Source organism: Peromyscus maniculatus, chromosome 4 (genome assembly GCF_049852395.1).
Source record: "Peromyscus maniculatus bairdii isolate BWxNUB_F1_BW_parent chromosome 4, HU_Pman_BW_mat_3.1, whole genome shotgun sequence".
Taxonomy (NCBI): domain Eukaryota; kingdom Metazoa; phylum Chordata; class Mammalia; order Rodentia; family Cricetidae; genus Peromyscus; species Peromyscus maniculatus.
Window position 1 is genome coordinate 27,999,197 of NC_134855.1, and position 25,652 is coordinate 28,024,848.

Genomic DNA, 25,652 nt, shown 5'->3' on the forward strand with positions numbered 1-25,652 from the left:
TATTTAAACTTGTCAAATTTTCTCTTGTTACTCATTGGTGGCCTTCATATTTTTTTTTCTTGAATTCTACTTGGCCTGTATTCTCAGATACACTGAATGCTCTATCTTCTGTATTTGTGACCTTTTCAATGGGTCCCTATGATAACCTTCTTGATAAGGGTTTACTTCATACACCTAGCAATTGGGAGCACATGTTATTGCTTGGTAAATAGTAGATGATTGAATGGATGAACTGATGCATGAAGAGGGAACCCACTGACACTCAGGCAGGCCTCTGTGCATCCCGGATTATTCATAGTTCTGAAACTCTCAAAGAAATGAGTGTATATGGAGTTCTGAGCATCCTCTATTGGGCCCAAGGAAGTTAGTAGGAATGTCATCATGTTGTGAAATATCACTTTAACTATGTAAAGATGTGTTACATTTGTTTATGCTGCATTTGTTTAATTATGGAAAGATGTGTTGCTGTTTTACCTGCCGAAGGCACCGGATTGGTCTAATGAAAAGCTGAACAGCCAATAGTCAGGCAGTAGAGGGATAGGCAGGGCTGGTAGGAGAAGGAATCAAGGCTCATGAATGAGAAGAGAAGGAGAGATTGAGGGAGAAAGAGAGGGAGACGCCTGGGGCCAGCCAGCCATGGAATAAACAGGGAAGTGGGGCATATAGAAAGAAAGAAAGGTAAAAAGGCAAAACATAGGTGAAGAGAAATAGGTTAAAATAAGTTATAAAAGCTAGTGGGACAAGCATAAGATAAGACTGAGCATTCGTAGCTAATAATAAGTCTCACAGATTTGGGATTTGGGAGCTGGTTGATGGCCCCAAAGGAAGCCTGCTACATCAGCGCTGGTATACTAAGTTTTGGTTTTGTTTCTGTTGCTGTAACAAACCATCTGAGGCTCGCTGACTCATAAAAATCGGTTTGATTTAGCTCATGGATCTGGAATGGCAGGAGTGTGACACCGGCACCTGCCTGGATTCTGGTAAGGGCCACTTGCTGCTTCACACATGGTGGACAGCCAGAAGAAACTTCCATGGGAAAGATCACATGGTGAACAAGAGAAATCAGGAAAGAGCAGAGGGAGCTGAGCGTGGTTGGTAATAAACACTCCCACGCTAACTAATCTAGTCTCATGAGAGTAAGCTCACTCCTGTGAAAAAGGTATTAATTCCTTCTAGTAACCGAATCACCTCTGACAGGTCAACTATCTCTCAACCACATTTTAACAGTGATTTTCCAAAGGACCACTGTATGTGAGCCAGAGACAGAGCCTTGCTTCATGTGATACAGATGAGACAGGAGCATCAAAGTCCCCTCCCCCAGTCCCCCCCTGCTGCTTTTGAGGAGAGAAAATCAAATTGGTATTGCTTACAATGATTTAGAAACATTCACTTCAGTGCATCTGTCCTCTCAGCTGGGCAGGAAACTTGTATTCCTGGGTGTAACAAATCTTTCTCTGTCCTGCCAGCCAGCTCCCAAATAATGACACGGAGACTTCTTATGAATTATGAAAGCTCAGCCTTAGCTTAGGCTTGTTTCTAACTAGCTCTTATAACTTAAATTAACCCATTTATGTTAATTTATGGTGCCTCTTTTCCATCTTGCACCCCCTGTTTCCTCACCATGTCTCCTGGCTTCTCCTCTCTTCTTCCCTGAGTCTTCTCTGCCCAGAAATCCTGCCCATATCTCCTGCCTAGCTAGTGACCATTCAGCTTTTTATTACACCAATCACAGCAGTATATTTTCACACAGTGTACAACTATTCTACCTGGGTATAACTAGATGGAAGTAGCATATATATATTTCTAAAATTAAATAGTGGGTTATTCATAATCATTTATTCAACACTTAGTAAGAATAACAGTATCTAAAAAGTAGTTTATTATATATAAGCCATATATATATATATATGTATATATATATATATATAAAGCACCATGCTAAAGCTTTACAAGTAATATTGTTAAAAAGTTCATTTGTTAAAAAGTTCTGAGGCAATATTGCTATTCCAATGACAGAGAATAGGAGCCCGAGTCTGAAGGAAATTAAATACCTTGCCACAGGAAAGAGAGGAAGGTTCAAGCTCAGGTGAGTTCTTCATTCAATATGCTTCTTACTCTGCATCCCATGTTGCAGATGGGACAAAGGCTAGGAGGTATTCATTGTCTAAATGTAGTGATGCAGACACAGGATCCTGAGGCAGTAAGGACAGCCAGTCGCAGGTCATCAGGGAAATTCTCCTGCAGAAGCAGTCTTAGGCTTGACAAGTTAGTGTTGGCAAAGTCCAATGGACACCCAGTTATTGGCCAATGCGTTCTTGTGGGACATGGGAATGCATCTGTTTTCTTTCAGGAACCTTCCGACTATGAAGGTCTTTCAGAAAGTTACAAAGTTTCTGACTCTAGTTTATTGTGCTAGAAGTAGATGCTAGCCTAATCCCAGATGGTTCATAGACCTTCCCTAGGAGCTTTCAAATCCAAACTTAGAAAAACCATCTATCCTTATCTAAATCGGAGACTGACACCCACAAGCGGTTGGAACTTGGTTTCCTGATAGGTGGGGATGGGTCTTGGGTAAGAAGATCAGTACAGAGACAGTAGTCCCTAAGGCAGAGTCCTAGCAGCCCACCCTTTCTCTGGCTTGGCCATTTAGGACCTTCTTGAATAAATAAGACCACTTGTATTCTAGTAAGTTCTCCATTTGCTTCCAGGGCCCTGATCATGTTCCTATCAACTTTCATAAGGTCCCAAGGACACTGATAGATGAGAATGGGTCAGTATGGCAGACCAAATGGCTTAAACAAATATTAGGAAAAAAAAAAGCAGGAGAGCTGAATGGAAGAAGTCCCAAGAAGTTTGGTACCTGTTAGATTGTAAGCATCAAGACAGGAAGTTACAGGAGGGGAGGGAGCCTAAGTATATAGGGATAAATGTGATTATGGGGGTCTGGGCTTGTCAGGAACTTTGGGTTTGATTTTCTATACATTCTGTTCATTCCACAGGATTCTAAACATGATTAGAAATTGATCAGTGTAACTGAGAGGTCAAATAAATAAATAAATAAATAAATAAATAAATAAATAAATAAATAAATAAATAAATAAATATTTGGTTCCGAGCTGCCTTCTGAGTGTTGGGATTCCAAGCTTGCACCACCACCCTTGGTTGAGAGGTTCCTGACTTGGGACTCAAAGGCTGGTTTCAGTCTTCAAGCTCTAAAGTAGCCTGCTAAATATATGAGTGTATGGATTTGTTTTCTGACTTAGTTTTGCAGTGAGAAAGTCCCTGACTTGCATGGAATCACCGTTATGACCTGTTATGAACTACCTATATGCAGGCATTTCCAGATCTAACTAGCTTCCATGCCAATCTCGTTTCTTTCCTGTTTTCTTTAGAACTCTTGCAAAAACTACTACACCGAGAAACACTCCACAGCTGTTCAGTTGTACACTGTGTGGATAAGTATTTTTTCCTGTGGGATCAGGAAAAGATGTGACCTGGTTTTTATAAAGGATTTAACCGGGGATAGTAACTATGGCTTTCATTCTGTTCTTGACTTGTGTGGCCACATCAGTCCTGTAGCTCCCCGAGGGACGGGGGTGGGGTGGGGTGGGGATTTGTCCTCACAAGGCAATCCAAGCATCTTTGCCTTCCCACCTGTGGGTAGACTGTCTGACTACAAGTCCCGGGATGCGCCGCGCTCACACCCAGGGTGGGGAAGGCTCTGCGGTGACGTCACCGTGCCGAGGCGGGGCAGAGGGGCGGGCCTGGAGGTGCCCGAGCGCCCTGGTGCTGATGCAGGATGGCTGAGCGCGCCGGAGCCCGGGAGGTCTGAGCCGGACGGGGATCCCTCCCTGCGCATCGCCTAGTCCGCCCGCCGCGTGGTCGCGGGCAGGTGGGCCAGGGCGAAGGACCGGGCTGGAGGTCAGCAAGCAGGGGGCGAGGGGTCCAGCTGATAAGCTGCTCTCCTTCCCGGTGGCGGAGCTGCCGGGCTGTCCAGTGCAGGCTCGCGATGACCTGCTGAGAGGCTGCGGGAGGCTGCGGGAGGCGGCCTAGCTGCGGGCAGCGGTTGGTTCGCGGCCTCCTCGGTGGTGCTGCCCGGCCCGGCCCCCCACCCATCCCCGCGTCCCTTCCTGCAGCGTCCGGAGATGGCGGATCCAGCCGAATGCAGCATCAAAGTGATGTGCCGGTTCCGGCCCCTCAACGAAGCGGAGATCCTCCGCGGGGACAAATTCATTCCCAAATTCAAAGGCGACGAGACGGTGGTGATCGGGGTAAGTGGCCTTGGTGTCTCGCCCCTCCTTGGGCTTTGCACTTCAGAAATCTCCCGGACGCCCCCTCGGACATCTCCGCGGGTCTGGGCTCTCGGGTGGACCCGATGAGAGCCCTTGGCCGGTGACTCCCTCCTGGCAGTGGTGGCGCGGGGCGGCGGGGGCGTGCGAGGTCCGCCATTGTTCGCGGGTGGGGGCTCGGGTGGGCCTATTGTTCCCACGCTCGCCGCCGCGTGGGCAGTGTTTCGGGTTGCCAGCAAGTCGGGATGCCCGGGCCTTGGTCAAAAGTATAAGCTCTGCAACCCACAGATGCACCCAGGCTTCGATTTGTCTTAAGACCTTAACCACAAAGGTAGGGAGAAAAGGTGCAAGAAAAACAAAATCCCCGCCTGGGCCTTGCATAGGCGGTTTCACCTTGCTCCCCGTGTGGAAGGTGAGGGGTGCTCTTGGTATCCCTGGGAGGTCGGTCTCTCATGTCTCCTGCTCCCTATCGCCCCGAATTGTCCTAGATTTGTGCTTCTCTGCTGGACGCCCCCCAGCCCCCAGATCCTCTCTCCCGAATGTCCGCAGATAGACTGATATGCTTGCTCTGGGTGGAGGGGAGACTGTCCAATCTGCTGAGAGAGGGAGTCCCTAAATAGCCCCCCCCCCCGTGACAAGAGCAGAAGTTACTTAAGCGTGTCCAGGGTCTCCCCTTTGACCACCCATCCCCACCTTCCCCCCTCCGCCCATCACAGTGCCTCTCCCCAACTTAACTCCCTCTCTGCAGTCTGGTTGCTGGAAGAGGGAGGCAATCCTAATGGCTTGTAGTTCTTAAGGGAATATACCAAATGAAATAAACTAGTCTTGTCCCCACCCCCTTTCTTAGTCTGCTGTCCCTAGAGTGTGTGGCCCATGGTGCCCTCTTTGTATTCGAGCCGCGTGGGAAGGGACTGAGTTAATGCGAGCCTCTAGGTCCCCACTGACACGTTCCTGGCAGCCCGCTCCAGGCTGCTGATGCAGCCTTCCCGACTCCAGCATTGATTAAGTGATGTCATCTCCATCACTGAGCATGCTCGGACTATCCCCCCCTCCCCATCCCCCCAGGGACTGTTGTATTTAGGTCAAGTGATTGACAGGTGACAGTTTTCTGAGAGTATAGCTGGAGAACACCCAGCCTTTTTCAAGCGTGAGGCCTGCGCTTCCCCGCCTAGGCTGTTCCCAGCGTGCCTAGGCTGTTCCCAGCGTCTCTGGCAAGGTTGTGTGTGCTGCAGTCACACTGCAAAGGGGCCTTGGACGAGCAGGTGCTGGTTGTACTGGTAGGTGGGTGTTTTCCTGTGTAGGGGATGAGAGGCCAGGCCCTGGCTCGGGGGCCTTCATCCTGTATCTTGCTTAAGAAGGCGCCTTTCTTTTTCTACAGAGCCTGACCCCTTCCTTCCCTCCCGGCTTTCAGAGTTAAGGGAAAACACAGACCTCTGAAAACTGTGTGGATGGGCGGTCAGTCATTCTGATACCTGACCTATGAGGGTAGGAAAGGGATTTTTTCCTTTGCTTAGTGTTAACTGGCAGAAAAGATGTGTGCTGCAATTATTGATGAGGAAATGCCATACTTAATGGCATGTATGGGCTAGTGATCTATCCATGGCAGCCTGGAGCTGGGGTTACAGCTCCTAGCAGGAGATCCCACCATAGTCTGATCCTGAGTGAGGAGGCGTGGTTCAAGTAGAGTGGCAGTTGCTAGCTGCTTCTAGTCCCGCCCTCTTGGCTTGTAACAGTGTAACAGTTTGTAAAGTAACAATTGTTCAGCGCCTGAGAATGTTCTGGTGACCTTGTTTTTTTCTTCTTCTTCTGATACTTTAAAGGGCCAGAAGTTCTTCCCCTATCTCCTGCTGCTTCAACTCTTAATCCTCTGCTCCTTCTCCTCCCCCGCCTTTCTTCTCTTTGACAAGGACCAATGAAGTAGAGCAATAAATCCTCTTAGATGTGCAAAGCAGAGATTCTTAATTTTAGTGCTGTTACTATGAGTCTATGCTTATTCCCTGCTTAAATGTACATGTAATACTAAGTTAAAACAAGCAGACACAGAGACATTTGAACAGAAAGTTGTGAATGTGAATATATACATATGGCACTTCAATTTCAAGGTTGTTTTTGCTCATCCTACTACATTTCCTTAATATAATGATTTTTTTTAAAAAAGATAATTACTGAAATAAAGCATCCTATAGGAAAGTGTTATCGATGAGCTTGACGACTTTTCAAAGCGCAGGCTTGCTATAACCACCTTTCAGACTAAGAAACAGGCATTTTCAGGAGGTTAGAGGTGTCTCTCTTTCCTTCTCCAGCACCCCAGGGTAACCAATATCCTGATTTCAATATCACATATGAATTTTGCTTCTTTTTCTTAATGTAAAACCTTACCGTAGGTTTTCTGTTGTGTTTCAGGCAACCGACCTCACAATTGCTGACATTACAATTGTCAAATTGGTCTTGTTCTCAGTGATATTCCACCAAATTAATATGCCTAAGTTTACTTATTCCTTAGATTTTCTTTTCTTAAAGAGAGTCCAGCTTTGTAGCCCAGGCTGGCTTTGACCTCATGATCCCCCTGCTTTAGCCCCCACAGCCCTGGGATTAGGTGTGAGCCACCAAACCCCATAGCTGTTGGGAGATAGTTGGCCTGCTTCCCTTTGGGGCTAGCCTGGATGTTGCTGCTGTGGGCATTGTTTTGTGCATCTTTTGGTCCATGGAACAGACCACTCTCAGATGGGTAAGTGTTGGGATTTGTGTTGGCTTGGCCTTAGGACCCTTCCCATTCCTAATTATTAATGTAGATGTAAATACAGTCCGGCAGCGCGTAGAAAGTTTCTAAGCGTACATGACTCAATTATACATAGAAACGGCCTCAGTGGGTACATGGTGAGGATGTCCAAAGAACCTAGAACTTAGAACCACCCAGAAGTGTCACTTTCACTCTCAGCAGACACAAAGGAGGACATTTGGTGGAGTTAGCTGTTAGTCCAAGGTCAGAAACCTGGAAGTTCTCAGTTTTGAAGCAGAGATCATTTTCCCCCCTTAAAGTCCTCTTCAGTCCTTATGGTGTTGTACATTGAGAAAGATTTTTCAGGTGGAATTTCAAGGGTTCTCCTTTAAGGAAATGCACAGTCTTGGAAGAGTAGCCTCACCGCCCCTGCTTTGTATTTGAAGCCTCTATGTAAAACCTCCCGTCCGCTCCTCCAGCCCCGACTTTTCCAGCCCCAGCCTCTGTACTTCGACCCAATGATACTGTATTCACCCCCTTTCTGTTGCTGTGATAGAAGGCCATGACCAAATCCTTCTGGAAGAGTTTATTTGGGCCTCTGGTTCCAGAGGGAAAGTCCACAATGGCAGGGGACCCATGGCAGCAGACGGCCAGGGCGAGAAGCTTAGCTAGCACATCCTTGCCGCCAACTCCGGCGGAGAGTGAACTGAGGGTGGGAGTGTGGCTCAACTCTCCAAGCCAGGCCCCGGGGACTGCTTTGTCCAGCAAGGCCACGCCTCCTAAAAAGTTCCATAACCTCTCCAAACATCACTACCAACCAGAGACCGAGTGTTCAAATACATGAGCCCATAGAGGACATTTCTTTCTTACACCATCACAGACACGCTTGTTTTGTATATGGTCTCACACGGTTCTCCTTATAATATTGTTAATTTGATTACATATCTAGTGATATTGTCAGCTACTGGAGGGATAAGGACCATCAGGGTGTTGCTCCTTTGTACTTTCTAGGGCCTTATCCATGGTATTGGTATTGTAATATTTACTGTTCTCTTTGTAAGTCTGGAAATCTTTAATATATTTTCTTCTTGTATGTGTATGTGTGGGCGCATGCGTGCAAGCACAAGTGTGTGTACATGTGTGTGGAGGCCAGAGGTTGACATTGAGGTGTCTTCCTCAATTGCTTTCCATCTTATTTGTTTTGAGACAAGGTCTCTCACTGGAACTGGAGTTTGCCATCGGGCCGGGCAGGCTGGCCACTGAGAGCCAGGGACGCACCTACCTTTGATTCCCCGGCCCTGGCATTACAAATGCATGCCCTTACACCTGACTTCTTATGTGAGTACTAGGGGTTAGCTTGAGTCTTCAGGCTTGTTGTGTAGCATGTGCTTTCCTGACTAAATGACCACTCCGGTCTCTACTTTGATATAGTAACTTAGTGACTTAATTTTATAGACAGCAGGATATGGAAATAGTTAAAACAAGCAATTTTAAGTGCCAATCCTCTGAGCGGGCTTTATACGAGAACATTAATTACACTAACAGGGCTATAGAAAATTAGAGACGAAAATGCTGTGCTCAGCTTGTTGGAAACTGGGAGAGCTACCGACACCGGTGGTGAGCCGGAGTGGGAGGGGAGGGCTCATGAAGAGAAAGGGGACTTTTTCTTGTATCACATTAATCCATCAGAGAAAATGACCGGATTTATAGGACTTCTCAGATGACACCTTCATTAGCCGCTAAAATCCGGGTGAGTCATCCATCACTGGGGGCTCTGCCTCTTGGCTGTGGAGCATCTCTGTTGCTGAAAGAGCTCTGACTTGGCCAGTTCTGGATGGTTCTTCAGTATGGCCTTTCCTACCTCACTTTCTTCACTGAAGGCGGTGGCAGAAGTCAGTGGCTTGTAGGCCCCTCCACGATCATCTGAGACCTTCTCATCCTATTGTTATGTATTTAGCAAGCTTAACTCCCTGTACAAAATCCCATTTATCATATAACATTGACATCTAATGGGGCTAGCGAGTGTGGGCATCTTTGAGGAACATTAATCTGCCTAACATATAATGCTATACTAGGCTATATAAAACATTTCCATCTCACAGCAAAATAGCACAAACTCCATACACACACACACACACACACACACACACACACCACACACACACACACACACACACACACACACCACACACACCACACCACACACACACACACACACACACACACACACACACACACCACACACACCACACACACACACCACACACCACGCACGCACGCACGCACGCACGTGCACACACCGACAGTAATTCTCTATTCACCCTCCCAGCTGCCACTCATTGTTTTCCTGCTCTGTAATTTTACTTTTCCCAGGTTCTCATAAAATGATAAATATCTCTTTGAGTCTGGATTTTTTTTTTCACATAGCAACTCTTTGTGATTTACTTATATTGGGTATATGCATATATAAATAGGTTTGTTGCTATTTTGTATAATATTTTTCCATTGTATGTATGGACATACCACAGTGCTTACCCGTCAATCTTCTGAAGGACTCCTGGGTTGTTTCCAATAGGTATGATTATGAAGAAAGTTGCTGTAAGTGATTGCATATAGATTTTATGTGAGCATACATTTTTGTTTCTCTTGGTTGAATGCCTAGAAGTGGGACTGCTGTATCATTTGGTAGCTATATGTTTAACTCTATAAGACACTGCCAAAGTCTTTTTCAAAGCGGTTGGACCATTTTTGCATTCCTGTCTAAAAGCAGTAACATTTTAAGTCAAAGTTTTAAATAGCATAGGCAGTCATTTTGTTTAAGTGCGTACTAAACTAGCAGTGTCTCGGTGTCTCAGCCCTTCATCCCGTGCTCCAAATTCGGAGCCATTTCTTCTTCCTGAAAATAGATTAGTAATTTTCTATAAAAAGGCTGTCAAATATTGACGTGCACCAACTCCAGGGAGTAGTGATAGGCTGGAACATGCTCCCTACACTGCTATAAGTCCTCACCATTTCCAGGGAGGCATACAGTTGGTGCATCATAAGTGAAGAGCTGTGTAGAGGCAGCTGGACAGTCAGGCAGAACTGAGTATGGATTCCCTAGCTAGTGGTGACACTTTTCTCCAGTGACTTAACTATTTCCCGGGCCCCAGTTTTCTCATAGTAAAAGTGGGGGAGAACTATCTAACAGAGTCTTTAGGCTAAAATGAACTGATCGTTCTCTGGCCCAAAGAAAATGTCCAACCTGAATTATCTCCTGGATCTTCCATCCCCCTTATACATTCCCTTCTTTCCAGAGTCCGCTTTGTTCATGCAGAGTCGTCTTGCCATACGTTGGCTATCCTCTGAACACCCTTCTTGCGTTTCTTAGGCATCTGTGTCGTTCCCCCCCCCCCCATCTCCTGCTCAAGTAGCCACTCTTCATCTTATTTGTGGTCAAAGCTCATGTTCCATGTAGTTATAGGTTCCGTTAGCTGTTTTTTTATCTGAAGCAATCATGCCCAAGACTGTGTGTGTGTGTGTGTGTGTGTGTGTGTGTGTGTCTTCTCCCCACTACATTATAAGTTCCTTGGGCAGAAGCTGTTTATTTATTTATTTACAATGCTTTCTGTCTGCACTACTGTAGATTGTATAGTCATGTTGTAAATGTATTCTGACTGAAGGTTGTTCTTTTCCCGTGCTTGGCAGCCAGTCTGCATAAATGCTGATTTCCGTATTTCTTTAAATAACTTGGGAATCACTGAAGATATTCCTTTCCCTCTACCTGCACTCGTATGGCCCAACTCTTCCCATTAATAATGTTTTCCACTCGCAGCCTCCCCGCCCCCCCTTTAAAGTTTGAGCCCTCCTCTACCCATGTTTTCCCTGTGGTTCATGCCTTATATTTTTCACCTGTGTTTCCTCATTTAAAAAAAAAAAAAAAAGGCAAAAACAAAGGCCTGCTCCCAAGTGGTTTCTCTTGAGGAAAAAAAAAAAATGCTCCCTTGACAGATCCAATTCCATCCTATTTCTTCCCTCTCTTAAACAAACAAAAATAAGCTCCTCCCTTTCCCTTCTTATTATATAGCAACCAAATATCTTTTGGTAGGAATGGTTGCACACATTTGTGATCATTTGTAAATATGGAGAGACTGGGAGAGAACAGTTGAAATCCATTCTAGTGTCTCCCACCCCCAAACATGTGAGGTCAACCTGGGAGGGATGCCCAGATCTGCTGCTTCTTAGCTTGGAAAATGGCTGGCCTGTCCTGAGTTCCGGCTTCCTCATTTGGAAGCCGATGATGGCAACAGTTCCCTTCTAGGGTAGCATGATGTGAGACACCTAATTCACAGACTCAGCCGCAGTGTACAACGGGTATTGAGAAGCCATTCCCTATGCGGGCCAGCTAAGGGCTGTTTCTCTGTCCTCCTGTGGGACGGACCCTCTTTGGGAAAGTCCAGGTCTCTCAGAGGTTCCGGGAGTCTGCAGGATGGACCCTGATGCTTTGGTGAGGCATCTGGGGCCCTCTGTCTGCTTACTTCCCTAACCTTACCCCTTATTCCGTGTTCCAGCCATGTTGCGTCATTCCTGGCTCAGTGCCCCTCCCATGCTCCCGGCTCCTCAACCTTCATGCCCCAGAGACTGCCTCCCTAGCTTCCCATCATGGCTTCCCTTTCTGCTTCCGCTCCTTCACTGCTTCCTCAGGGACTCTGACGTCCTCCTTTCCTCTTCCTGACGACGAGGTAGGGTTAGCCCTTTCCTCATATTCTCCCAGTCAGGCACAGTGGATGCTTTTATCCCATTAGGCTGAAAACCCTGTGAGGGCAAGGAAAACATGGCCATTCACCCTGTTTTCCAGGCCTGGAACTGTGCCTGGAACAGAGTGTTGTTTAGTGCCAGTGTCTGTGGATAGACAGGCCTTCTTCCTCTTGGAGCCTGCCTTTATTTGCTAACCCTGACTTCTCTGGCTCTGGACATGGCTTTCCTGCCTTAGGTACCTTCATGGTCTTGTTATCACTTAAAATAAGATAGCTTTCCTCTGACCTAGGTGTGGCAGTGTCCACTTGTAATCCCAGAATGTAAGAGACTGAGGCAGGAACATCTCCAGCCTGGGCTACGCACTGAGATTCTATGGCAGAAAGGAAAAAAAAAATAGCTTTTAATAGTTTTTTAGGGGTTCTTTTAAAATATATGCTCATTAAAAAAAAGTCAGATCATGGAAATCACAAAGACAGCAAAATAGCTCATTGTTACTGGCCAGGAAACACCAGTTAACGTTTCCTGGCATCTGCCACTCCTTCCTGTTTCCACCATGTATACTCTGTTTTAAAAGAGATTCTGTTTCATAGGGTGTGTTCTAGAACCCAGCTTACTACGTGGCGTATTTCACACATTTGCATTTTGGTGATTGCTTATGACTTCACTATTTTTTTTTTTTTTTTTTTTTACCAATTATTTAGCTGCTTTATCCTGAGGAGCATTTGGGGTTTTCTCTGTTTTTACCCATTATAAACAGATGTTATTCACCTCGGCCCACCAGACTTCTTTGTGAATTGGCTAAATTATTTTCAATTATTTTGGAAAAGTATATTTCTAGAATTGAGATTGCAGGGTGAAGGTTAGCTACGATTCTAGGGCATCCACAGTCTGGAGAGGAAGCGATTTAGAGATGGGGAATTGTCCTGTATTTTATAGTCTCGCTTCTCTGCTTGCCCTGTGGAATCGCTGCCAGTTTGTCTCATCAGGCAGTCTGGTCTGTGCTAAATTAAATTCTTACTGGGAATGTGTCTTCGTCATGCACTGTTAACCCCTAGATCCAGAGCGTGGCGATGCCTTCAGAGTCTCAGTGTAAACCGCAGGGTTTTGTAGGCGGACTCCTGTCATTTTCAATATCCCGGAGGATGTTGTTTCTTCCAGGTGATCAAAAGCTAAATCTTTCTCTTGAGGCAGACACAGATAGAGGCCAAGGTTGTAGTTTTAAAGTGAAATAGGATGGATGTACCGTTCCTTCTTCTGTTGACATTGAATGGCCTGTGATAGCCCAGGGAAGTGGGGCGCTGAGTAGGAACCAAATAGCCCTGTCAGAAAGGCCCTAGAAAGAGGACTTTTGTTTCTCTTTTCTTGATTACTAGTTGCTCTTTACAAAAACAAACGAGCAAACAAAAAACAGTAAGAATTTAAATGTACACCAGAGTGGAAAGAATACCAGAGTGGAAAGAATAAAAGGACACATCCCCATGTGCCCCTGACCAGTCTTAATCAAATATAACCATCATCACCAAATAGCCAATCCTTTCCCCCATCATCTCCTAACCTTTCCCATACTCACTAAATTCCTTTATGGCGGGACCTCACATTTTATGTCATTTGATCCCCAGACTTCAGACCTCTAAAAGGTCCGAACCCTTAAATATAACTGTGAAAGACCATAGTAACTAAAACACTACCAGTAATTCCTCACTGACAAGTACCCACCACCTCATAAATTTCAGACCCCACAAGTGTGTTTGAATTGGATTGGCAGGTACTTTTGATTGACAGGGACTCTCTTCCCCTGGGGAGAGAGAAATGTTGACCCTGACACAACACAAGGGGACTCTACAGGGACAGAGGCCTTGTGGAGGCAGGAGCATGCACACAGTGACAAGGGCGGATCAGAATTCCAGACCCGGCTCTGCCAAGAGTGCTCATATTCTTATCCTTTTGCATCAAGCAAGGCTGGTGGCTTCGAGGTCCGAAGGCGGCTGAAAATGCTCCACACTCTGTGACTTTGCCTTGCTGCTGCACCAGCTTGTGGAGATGCCGGGGGGGGGGGGGGGGGGGGGGGACCCGCGCGGGCCAGGGACGGGCAAATGCATGCCATTTGTCTCTAAACCGCCGGACTCAGCCGTGTTTGATCCGCGATTGGGAGAGGTTCTTTCAGGTGTGTTTGGGAGATTTTCATCTTATCTTTTCATCCTTGGTGCGAATCGAATATGGGGAACCACATCTTCAGGGGATGAGGGAGTGTGTGAGAATAAAATTTGGTGCAGCATGTAAGGAAAATAGTTCAGTAGTTTCTCCATAAAAGAGGAGAGAAGTGGAGGAAAATGGGAAAGAAAACAGATGGAGGTAATTCGTGTTTCAACACTTGGCAGGGTAGGTTCTGAGGAGCGACAGACCAATAATATGACTTTAGAAGCATGTTATATGAAGATCTTGGTCACACAGCTCTGGACTGACAAGACCTAGGGACTTTTTTATTTCCAGACTCCCTCCCAGGGCTTTGCTCCAGTTTCCTGCTCCACCTTCGCCTCCTGAGGAGCCCAGAGCTGTCTGCTTGAGTCTCTGGGGAGGTTGTAGTGTAGTTTTTCCTCAAAACCTGTCTGGAACCTTGCTCCTCAGAGGTTATTGATTTCCATCTGGGAACTGGGGTAAATAACCGCTCCCTCTGACATCAGAAACCTTGGAGAGTCGTGGAGGAAGGGACTTTATTTCTCCCATAGCTAACACCCACCCCAAAGGGAGGGACAGACGCCAGTCTGATTGGCCGGTCTCTCGACCTCTGTTAGACTCGGTTTCTGATGGGGTAGGATCCTGAATCAGTACTTCCTGTGTTTGACTTCTGTGGTAAACTGAGGTAAACTGACCTCTGCAGAGTGTAGCTTCTTGGGCTGGCCACCAGGGCTCTTTTCCAGTCCTTACTGGCGGTGAGCAGCTCACAAATTCCAGGTCCAGCTGAACTAGTCTCCAGTTCCTGGAGGCCCGGGCAGCAGGGGAGGAGGCGGGTGGGGTGAGGAGAGTAGAGAGTGTAATCCCCCTCACCTGCCCTTGGACTAGGCTCTGTGTTAGGATGGTGAGTGCTGGTGCTCTACCTACGCCATGCGTGTGTCACGGGATTCCTGTGTGGGACAAATCCAATGGAAGGGTGGAGGAATAAAGGAGCCGCTGAATTTTAGAGGAGACGGTGGTGTTCTTGGGTCCCCGGTGCTAATGTCATTGTGATCCCATTAAATTCCTGATCCCATTAAATAAGTTCATGTTTATAATATATGTGAGAGAAACATTAGCGTTAGAAGAAGAATGTGTAGCTCTTTGGAAAGTGCCGACAAAATCGCACAGCCAGCTATTAATCTGTTTAAACTAGTAGGAGACAGCATCCGAAGTCCTCTCTGCTAGACAAACAGCATGCGCGTGCACATGCGTTCACCAAATTTTCAAGGTAAACATGGCTGTGGACAAAGACTTGCTTCAAGATTTTCTGATCTAGATTTGTCCAAAAACATTTGCAAGGAGAGAAATAGATACCCATTTGTCACATCCTAGCCCTGGAGGGGCAGAGGCACATGGGTTCTGGCACTCCCTGGCCAGCTACTCTAGCTGAATCCTGTGACTCCAGGCTCTGCTAAGAGACTATTTCAGAAAGTAAGGCAGAGAGCCATAAAGGACCCTGAGATGATCTCTGGCTTCTACACATGCAAGCAAGTTCATGCAACTGTCTCTCCCCACCTCGGCACTCCCCCCCTTAAAAAAAACTACCTAAAATCAATCTAAAGCAGTACCAAGTAGATTATGGAAAAATTGTCATTAAATATGTTCATTGTCACTCCCAAATGTTTCCTTTTAAAGGAGGTATTTTGTGCATTGTAACATTTTTTGGGAACTCCTCTCTGAGCAGTCTGGTGGCCGCTGGCCACATTTGTCTTTTGAGTAACTTGAAATATAATCCGTCCACGTTAGGATGTTTAGTACTTGTAAAATATGCACCAGACATTGAAGACTTAGTATCAAAAAACACAATAAAACAGTAAGTACCCTCCCCGCAACTAAACCAACAGAAACTGTGGTGAAAGACGTCATTAGCACGGATGAGATCCATTACACATGGCAGGGATGTTTTGGGTGGAATGTGTCTGACTTCATTTTTGCTTTAGGAAGCTGTGACTACTATGAAATTTAAAACTGCACTGGGGGCCGGCGTTCGTCCTCTCGGACAACTTCCCTAGCATTTAGGCACGGTGTTCGGACTTTCCAGTCACTGGGTTTAGTTCCACTCCCGTGTATGGAAGGCCTACTGAGTGCTCAACTCAGTTAAGCATCCTGAGCCCTGCCATGAGCCAGAAGGAAAAAGGAACTTTGCAAATAACTGCCCACAGAGAAGTGGAGGCAGAGCCTTGCTGAGGTGGAGAAAACACGTCCGGTTCTGTTGGGGACAGCAGGCTGATGGACCCTCCGTCCCTTATCTCGAGGAATCCACTTGGTAAATGTAAACTTGGCTCCAGTTATCTCGAGGTTCTCCATAACTACTCTCTACGTTTCAGTTTGTAATACTGCTGAGGAGAGGTGTGAGCGGGGTGTGTGCTGGCCTGGTCCCTCCCTTTCCCGATTATCTGTGTCCCTTCCGGTCTCCATGCAAATGCTGGGACATTGTGGGTCACCTTTGAGAGCCTCTGGGAACAGCAGCTCGACCATGCCCTTATTAAGGCGGGGTTTTTTGGGGACTGGTGCCTAATGAATGAAACCGAGAGCACCAACAGGTGACTGGATCCCACGGATTCTGGGAAATGCCACCATACTACCTTGCTTCCGGCCTCCATGGTCGACCCTGCAGGCAGCCTTGCGGCCAGCCTTTGGCAGGGAGGGACTCGGGGCCTCACCCATGCCCCTGCGGCTCCGGAGCTGCTTTCAATTTCCAGGCAAGAAACTCCGCAGTGACTGCAAATCGGCTCCTTACCCTCTGTCACCATGCTGTCGCTGGTGTAGGACTGATGGAAATCCTTTGTCCTGGAAATGCATTTTCCATTAGCATTGGGACTTCTAATGAGATCGATCCGCCCAGTGGGACAGAAAGCACCCATTAGGGTGTGGAGAATGCCGAGCGGAAGTGGGAAGCCGGGGAAGCCAGGAAGCTGTCTCTGTCACTCACTCTCAGGTGCCTTTCCTTTGTGCATCAGTGGAAGAGATTGCCTTCAGGTGGAGAAGGCCACACAGCTCTTCGCAGGAATTTGATTCAGTGCTGAAAATCTGCCCCCTCCCTGCAGGTTCCTGGTATCTGGATGGGTGCAGGGTTGAGGGAGCCTCTTTGTAAATGGTGGAAGGCAGGCACTAGCTATCACAAAGAAGTCACCCAAATCACCACACATCTGCCCCTATTTACCATTTCTATCCTCCCTTCTCTAGTGTGTTGGCAATTGTTAGAAACAATGGATAGCCATCATGGGTATACATGTAGCCCTGGCCCTTTTCTTCTGACCTAATATGCTATCTTAGGGGTGTCCGTGTGGTATAATGCCTTCATAATGCTACTTTTTAGTGATTGCTGAGTGTCCATTGGGCTGACATAGCAGTTTGCTAACCCGTCTTTCCATTTTTGACACTGAGAATTCCATCCTGCACCTATCGTAGTTGGTGAGCGTCTCTACGCATGGAGCGATTTTCATTAGTTCAGTTATTTCTAGAGAACTTATTAACCAGAAGCAGATTTTCCTGGTCCAATGCTGTGGACGCTTAAATCTGATCCTATTAAGTATCAGCCTGTTGTTTTCCACAAAGACTCTACTGATTTCCACAGCCTTCAGGGATGTGTGGCTGGCCCATCTGGCAGCAAATCTATTTCTGAAGTAAAGGAAAGGGTGATTGGTGTAGTGGAAGTATAGCAGTGGTCTAATGAAAGTCCATAGGGATTTTCAACCCTGGTCTCTGCTCTGATGTAGGTGAACTTTAAAGGAATGGTATAACTATCCAGTAAACTGTCTTAAAAAAAATGGAATATTACTGCCTGTGAGCATTCCCAGGGTCAGGCTGTGTGTGTGTGTGTGTGTGTGTGTGTGTGTGTGTGTGTGTGTGTGTGTCCAACCTGGCAATACGAAAGAAGGACGGATTTGGGCGCAACATTGTACTGTAGTCCCAACATCCAGTGGCTGACAGAAGAATTGAGTGGAGGTGGTGATTTATACTTGGAATGACCTCAAGACTTGCTGTCCTTAACTATGGCATGGAGCACTATTCACTTCAAGTAATTGGTTTGTGGAAATGTTGCCCATGACTTTGGTTAAATGGTTACTTTAAAATTTGGTAAATGAAGACACACGCATTACATGCAAACTACATGGTACTGAAGGAGATAAAGAAGGGTGCTGTAAGCGTTGTACAGGGGAGGAAAGACGGGCAGCTGATCATGCTGTGTCCAAAGGACAGTGGAGCACCGGGTGGCCACTCGTGAGAGGCCAGTGTGGAGGAAGCAGTAATACATTCAGGCAGGGAGGTCTTCAAAGTGACTCGAGGAAATGAAATTTGACTCAGTCAACCTGTTTAACTGCCGTGGCTTGTGACTGGGTTAGAACTCCTGCCGTAAGACCTTTTCTTAGTGCCGCCTCTCTTGGCCCCTTTTAGGTTCCCAGGAGGGAGGATACGATTACTGTTTGCTTTCCACAGTTTTACGGCCGATGGTACGATATAGAACATCCATTTCTCACCAGTCCCGAGTGGCTTTCTACTGTAGGAGGTCCTGGACGTGTTGACAGAAGGATGAACAAACCGTGTTTCATGCGTGTAGCTGAGGGACCAGCCTGTTCTTATTCCGGGGTACTGTATATAGATCACCACATTTGAAGGAATCACACAGAGCCGAGCGTGCGTAACTTAGTCACACTCCACATAATATTTTGCTCATGGTATGAATGTCCCCGGGAGGTTCCTGTATTGTGGCTGAGACTCATCCAGTTTGGAATATGGCGTATGCTGTGGCTCCTCAATGTACAATGGTAGTTTCGGACGATGTTTGTTGGCCTTTTCTATTATTACTAATCATTATTATTTTTTTTTTCTTGTACTGGGGTTAAACCCAGGGCCTTGTTCATTTTAGATAAATGCTTTCCCACTGAGCTAGCTTCAGCCCATTTTTAGGGAAGGTAGAGTTTCTTCTTTTTCTTCCTGGTGTGTGTGTGTGTGTGTGTGTGTGTGTGTGTGTGTGTGTGTGTGTGTGTGTATGTGTATGTGCACTCACACACACACACATGTGGGCGCACACACACATGCTTCCTTCTTACAGGACCCAACTGTAGAGACAGAGATTCTTTAAGGAGTATACTCTTGCTACCGTTTGCATGCTAGACTGTTCTAGAAAAGCTCGTGTGTTAGGAATTACTTCCCAGTTTGGCACTTTGTGGAGATGGTAGGTAATAGGTGGGACTTACTGGAAGGTCAGAGGTCATTGGTGTGTGCCCCCAAAGAGGTCTGTGCCACCTTGCCTCTTCCTTTCCTTTGCCAAGTGCCGTCACCACCACAGACCCCCAACCATGGGGCCGATCGATGGACCTGCACCTTCAGAATAGGATCCAAAGTAACTGTCTAGTAAGAGAGATGGGCAGACACACACACACACACACACACACACACACACACACACACGACAGCAACACCACACACACACACACACACACACACACACACACACACACACGACAGCAACACCACACACACACACACACACACACACACACACACACACACACACACACGACAGCAACACCACTGACACTGAATAGGTTATTGAAGATGAAACACCTTTAAGGATGTGACAGATTTGGCAAAATGGTTTCATTTTCAAGGAATAAAAAATTCTTTTATACTGAATACATTCATATTGTTTTGAATGGGATGCATTCAGATTCATTAAGCACAGAAGATGATTGCTGTGAAATTATTTCCTTTTCTACTAAAACCTGGAATCCACACACAAAACACTCCTCTCTTGATCTGCAGTGTACTAATCTTAAAAAAATTATCTTAATTTCAGATGAAGGCTGATATCATAAAAGAAGACAAAACCACGAAGTTCTAAATTGAAGACATTAATATAAATGAGCCACACTTAAAATTCTATTGATAGTCTTCCACTCTGAAAGGAAAATGTCTATAATTTACCTAAATTGCCTTGAAAAGAAAAGAAATAAGAAACTTCCTTCCTTGGCTGTCTGCTCCCCTGTGTTTTCCTAATAACCAGCCATTGAATAACTGTTCTAGCCCCACAGCTATTATTTCCATTGCCAAGGAGTGTGGGTTGATTTCAGCCAACGCTTACATTTCAAATAAACATATACATAGTATATATATAATAAATCAATCTGAGCCACAGAATCTGATATTCAAAGCTGTTTATAGATCATCTAATACGTTTTTTAAGGGTAGTTGGTGGCTTGTCCTAGCTTGCTTATTACAGGGAACGGACATGATGGGGGACAGAGAAAGGGCTACAAAAGTATTAGTGATCACAGATATTCTATTGTACTTGCCTTTTCTTTCTTTAAATGTTTTGGTTTTATTTCATTGATGTGTATGTGTGTCTTTCTGTCTGGGTGTGCACATATGCATGTCCGTGTGTCTGCAGGTCCCCAAGGAGGACAGACGAGGACATTGGTTCTCCTGGAGTGGGAGTTGCAGGCGGCTGTGAGCCATCTGACGTGGGTACGTGGAGTAGACCTTGGGTCCCTGCAAGCATTCTTAACCACCGAGCCTTCTCGCTAACTCCGTCTTACTCTCTTTAGTTTTCTTTTGTATTTCATTTATATGTTCTTTAGGATCATTAAACATATTCATAAGAGTAAAAAGTAGACATGTCCCCCATATTGTCCACTGTCTTATGTGGGTTAAATGATTTCAACACCTTGTTTATTAATTCAATTCTAGAATATGATACATACAGACATATGTAACAAAGGGCAGGTGGGATGGCCGAGTGGTTAAGTCTTGTGTTTCATGCTCAAGACCACACGGTAGAAGGAGAGAACTGACTCCGGCCAGTTGCTCCCTGATCTGCACCCATGCTGTGCATGCAGCACGTCACATGTGCACAGACACGCACAACCAAATACACGGCAAGAATGGAAAAGAATGTATCCTAAAGCAGCCATCAATTAAAAAAAAGTAACAAGAATAAATTATGAGTTATTCTAATCAAATTGACACCCAGGAAGCGCCCGTTGATTCTGCCTTTGCCATCACGAGGCATGTCCTTGGCCCAGCTGCTACCCTTCACGCTAGGTATGGGAAACACTTCAGGACTGTTTAATTAGTCCTAAGGTGTGTGTGTGTGTGCGTGTGTGTGTGTGTGTGTGTGTGTGTGTGTGTGTGTGTGTGTGATTTTGCTTGGCCTTGAATCTATAAAATCTTTTTACAGCTATCACATGCTTTCTCTATCTTATTTTAATATTTCTATTTCAAAATAGCTTCTTGGAGTTGCTGAGACTTCTGATGGTAGAAAAATCACAGTGCATAGAAACCCAGTTCTATTTAGGTAGTGTATATATGCCAGTGGGCACAGTAAAGAAACTGCCGACAGGGCTGCTGCTGGGAATAGGAAGGTTTTTATTGTAGGTACAAGAGAGCGAAAATAGCCAGGGGCATCTGGAAGAGTCCAGAGCGGAGAGAAAAAAGAAGCAAACTGGCCATGAACATAGCCAGGGCTATCTGTGAAAGAGGGGAGAATAACAAGAAAGGAGAATAGGAGAGAGAGAGAGAGAGAGAGAGAGAGAGAGAGAGAGAGAGAGAGAGAGAGAGAGAGAGAGAGAGAGAGAGAGAGCGAGCTGAGAATATCAGGAGTAGCCAGGGACAGAGAGTACAAAGAGAGCAGGGATCTAAGGTGAGAAGGGCCAGCATGGGGTTTTGAAACGTGTAACAATACTTGTGGATAGGGACTGAGGGAGCCTGGAGGCCTGCATGGGCTTTCATATAAAACTACAGTTACATCTCAATGGAGCCAGCCGTATGTCCCTTCCGCCAGAGGTGAGGGAGTGACTCCTTTTGGTAGATGGGAATTGGTTTCAAAAGTTCCTAAGGAATGTTGGCTTTTATCTAACTGCCAGAAATCCTTCTATAGTTCAGGTTGAGCTGGAGCTAGACTCAATTTTGAACTGAGTCAGTGGGCCTGCCTGTGTGTGTGTGTGTGTGTGTGTGTGTGTGTGTGTGTGTGTGTGTGTGTGTGTGTGTACCCTTTGGACCTGGCAGTTTATTTATTAGTCTATTAGGCTGTTTTGCTGTCAAAACATGATACTGCAGTCAGAGCGGCTTAGACATCAGAAAGCTGTATTCTCACTGTCTGGAAGCCAGAAATCCAGAGTACCAAAGTTGATTTTCGGTGAAGGCTATCCTCCTGGTTTATAGACTTTCTCATGTGTCCTTACCCCCAACCCCTGCTTGCTCTCTCTCTCTCTCTCTCTCTCTCTCTCTCTCTCTCTCTCTCTCTCTCTCTGTTATCTGATGTCTCTTCCTTTCTCTTTTAAGGATACAGGGAGCTGACTGGATTAGGGTCCCCCCATCATCAACATCTGAGTTTGGGACACATGCTCCTTAGTCTCTAAGAGATCAGACTTGCCCTGGAGGTTAGAGCCTATGATGGCTTCCTGAGTTTTTCCTAGAGACTGGGTCAAGACTCCACAGTAGGGACCCTAGGTGAGCCCTCTTAGAGATTAGCTCGTGTAAGCAGTGAAACCACACCTGTCCGGAGCCTGCCAGCAGGGAGCAATGGGGCCATGCCAGAGGCAGGCCAGCTTTCCCTCATTTCCCTATGGGGTAGATGCTATTGCACCTGGAGGCCTGTGAGTCTGGAGACACATCCCTGAAATCCAGGTTCTTGTGTTTTAGTGCAGCATATGCCTGCATAGACATAGGTCTGCAGCACCCAGACCACCCTCTGGAGCACCATCACACGTATGTCTTGCCTATTTTATTCAAAGGAGAATGCCAGACAAATGCGTTGATAAGGAATTGAGAGTGCCCTGGTACAGAAAGAGGATAGTGATTCTAGCATCATCCCCTTATCTTGCCTTACTGGCACTGTCTGGAATGAAAGACAACAAAAATTAAGAAGCTGAGAATTAACAGCCATTTGGGACCAAGTTCCTGTAAAAGCATCCTCTTCAGGAAGCGCCCCCCCCCCCCAGCCAGGGTTCTAGTGAGAGTAGTTCTAGAGCAGCGGTTTTTCTTTTTGCATTATGGGTACCATTATGTATTTTACTAAGAAACCCAAGAAATGCTTCTGGTCACAGCTTAGCACATGGGCGCAGAGATACTCACCAGACCTACTCGCTTCATGAAATGACACTGTTGAAGTGTGATAGCCGGATCTTTCCTCGTGTCTGTCTTATTGACCCTTTGCAAAGAATGCTAGTTTTCTTAGTCAAGGTTATTATTAATAAAACGAAACACCCCTGACCAAAAACAAGTTAAAGAGGAAAGGGTTTACTTGGCTTACACTTCCATACCATAGTCTATCCGTGAAGAAAGTCAGGGCAGGAACTCAAACAGGGCAAAATCCTGGAGGCAGGAGTTGATGCAGAAGCTGTGGTGTTTTGAATAAGAAAGGTCCCCACAAGCTCGTATATTTGCCTGGTTGATCACCAGGGAGGGGCACTGTTTGAGAAAGATTAGGAGGTGTGGCCTTGCTGGAGGAAGTGTGTTCTTGGGGATACACTTTGAGGTTTCAAAAGCCTATGCCAGGTCCAGTTCCTCTTCCTTTCTCTTTGCCTGAAGATCAGGGTATAGTTTCCAGCTACCTCTCCAGCACCACACTGCCATGCCGGCCACCATGTTCCCTGACATGGTGATAATGGACTAAGCCTCTGAAACTGTAAGCCAGCCCCAATTAAACGCTTCCCATTATAAAAGTTGCTGTGGTCATGGTGTCTCTTCACAGAGAGGCCGTGGAGGGGTGCTGATTACTGGCTTGCTCCCCCATGGCTTGCTTAGTCTGCTTTCTTATAGAACCCAGAACCGCCAGCCCAGGGGTGTTCCCTCCCACAGTGGGCTGATCAATGGACCTCCTCCACTGATCATTAATTAAGAAAATCCCCTACAGCTTTGTCTGCTTACAGCCCAATTTTCTGGAGGCGTTCTCTCAACTGAGGCTCCCTCCTGTCAGATGACTAGTTTGTATCAAGTTGACTTAAAATTAGCCAGTGCACTGGTTATGACTTAATGAGTCTGATTTGCAAACCAGCACATAGCAGGTGCATGTCTTGGGCTACTGGGGCGGGGGTTACAGATCCTGTCAAACATCAGATTTCCCAAGGTGCCTTTGAAGAGGACATCAAAACCCCACTCTTTACCATCCTTCTCTCCTGCTCAGCTCTACAATCCACTTGACAGACTATAAAATATGAGAGTTACAGACGCAATAGGTGGACTCTAGTGCTGAGCAACACACAATGCCAGGGACTAGTAAAATCACCTTGCCAGATGGGTGGCATGTTGGTTAAGATGCAGTTTAAAATTGGTATGTTTTGCCGGTATGCGTGTGTGTGCATGTTCACATGTATGAGCTCCTGTATAGGTAGGCACACATGCTCATGTGTGTGGAGATCGCAGGTTGACCTTGGTTGTTCTCTATCTTATTGGTTAAGGCAGAGTCTCTTTCAGTTGAGCCCAGAGCTCAGTGATATGGCCAGTCTAGGTGGCCAGCTTGCTCCTGGATCCCATGTCTGTAAGTGCTGGAATTCCAAGAGGAATGCCATGCCCACTGGGCAAAACATGGATGCTGTGGATCTCAGTACTTATCAAAGCCAAGAATTTCCTTCTCTCCATCCAACTTATGATGGCGAGGTGAATGTCTGACCTGGTCCCTTGAAGTCACCCTTCATGGGAGAGGGTGACAAATTGGGGAAAACATGGGTTTGGGTGAGTAAAGACGAACAGGGCTTCATTTGTATAGTGTGGCCCTGGATGAACAGTGGCTCCGAGCACTTTCTGCGTGTGGACACAGTGTGCACAGATTGTCTCCTTCCCTCTCCCTTCTGTCAGAAGGCGGACCTCTTCTGCCTTGTGGAGGTATGGAGGCTTTCTGGCACCTGGATTAATTGGTCCTACACTGAGCAAGTCTGTGTAGTCTTGGAAAAGGCCAGCTTGCCAGTTTCCTTGAAGTGGAGTGCCAGGTTTGTGTTTAATGTTACCCCCACACCATCTATTAGAGCAGTGGTTCTCAACCTTTTTAAAGCCATGACCCTTTAATATACTTCCTCACGTTGTGGTGACCCCCAGCCATAAAATTATTTTCATTACCACTTCACAACTGTAATTTTGATATTGTTATGAGTCATAACGCAAATATCTTTGATTTCTGACAGTCCTAGGTGACCCCCTAAGGGGTCGAAACCCACAGGTTGAGAATAATTGTATTAGATGATCATGGGTGCAGGATCTGGGTATCTCATGAGATACTTCTCTGTAGTAGGCAGAATAATGGTCTCTATACATGTTTACTTCCTAATCCAGAATCTGAATATGTCGTGTGCCAGTATGAGAAGGAATTAAGATTGCACATGGACTTAAACTGATAGGAAGCTGGCTTTCAAGTAGATTACTGTGGATTCTCAGGGTGGGTCCACTGTGATCCCAGAGATCCTTCAGTGAGAGGAGGGAGCAGAAGAATCAGACCATTGTGAGGAAGGAATGAGGGCCACCACTGCTGTGAAGGTAGAAGCGGGCATGAGCCAAGGTATGCTGGGGCCCTAGACACTCCCAAAGAGAAGGAGGAAGCTGCCCTCTGGCCCCTCCAGGAAGGAAAGCTCATCTGAGGATACTTATTAGCTCAGTGGGACCCAGGCCAGACTTTGGAGTTGTGAGTAAGACGTGAACGGTAAGATCGTAGATTTGTGGTGCTTGTGTGTCTGTATAGGCTAGCGGTAGCCTTGGGT

General features: G+C 46.3%; 1 protein-coding gene across 3 annotated transcripts in view; it reads left to right on the forward strand.

The window, feature by feature from the left end:
• The first annotated feature begins 3,734 nt into the window (after positions 1-3,734).
• The window catches only part of Kif5c (kinesin family member 5C), a 160,555-nt gene continuing 138,637 nt past the window's right edge, over positions 3,735-25,652 (forward strand). Inside the window, exons 1-2 of one of the 3 annotated variants that reach the window (XM_042275271.2) lie at positions 3,738-3,921; positions 4,137-4,271. In XM_042275271.2, the coding sequence (XP_042131205.1) occupies positions 4,146-4,271 (126 nt within the window). In that variant the 5' untranslated portion in view covers positions 3,738-3,921; positions 4,137-4,145. Of the gene's footprint in view, positions 4,272-25,652 lie in introns of all 3 variants that reach the window. The other 2 variants (XM_076569432.1, XM_006974286.4) reach the window with 2 other exon arrangements.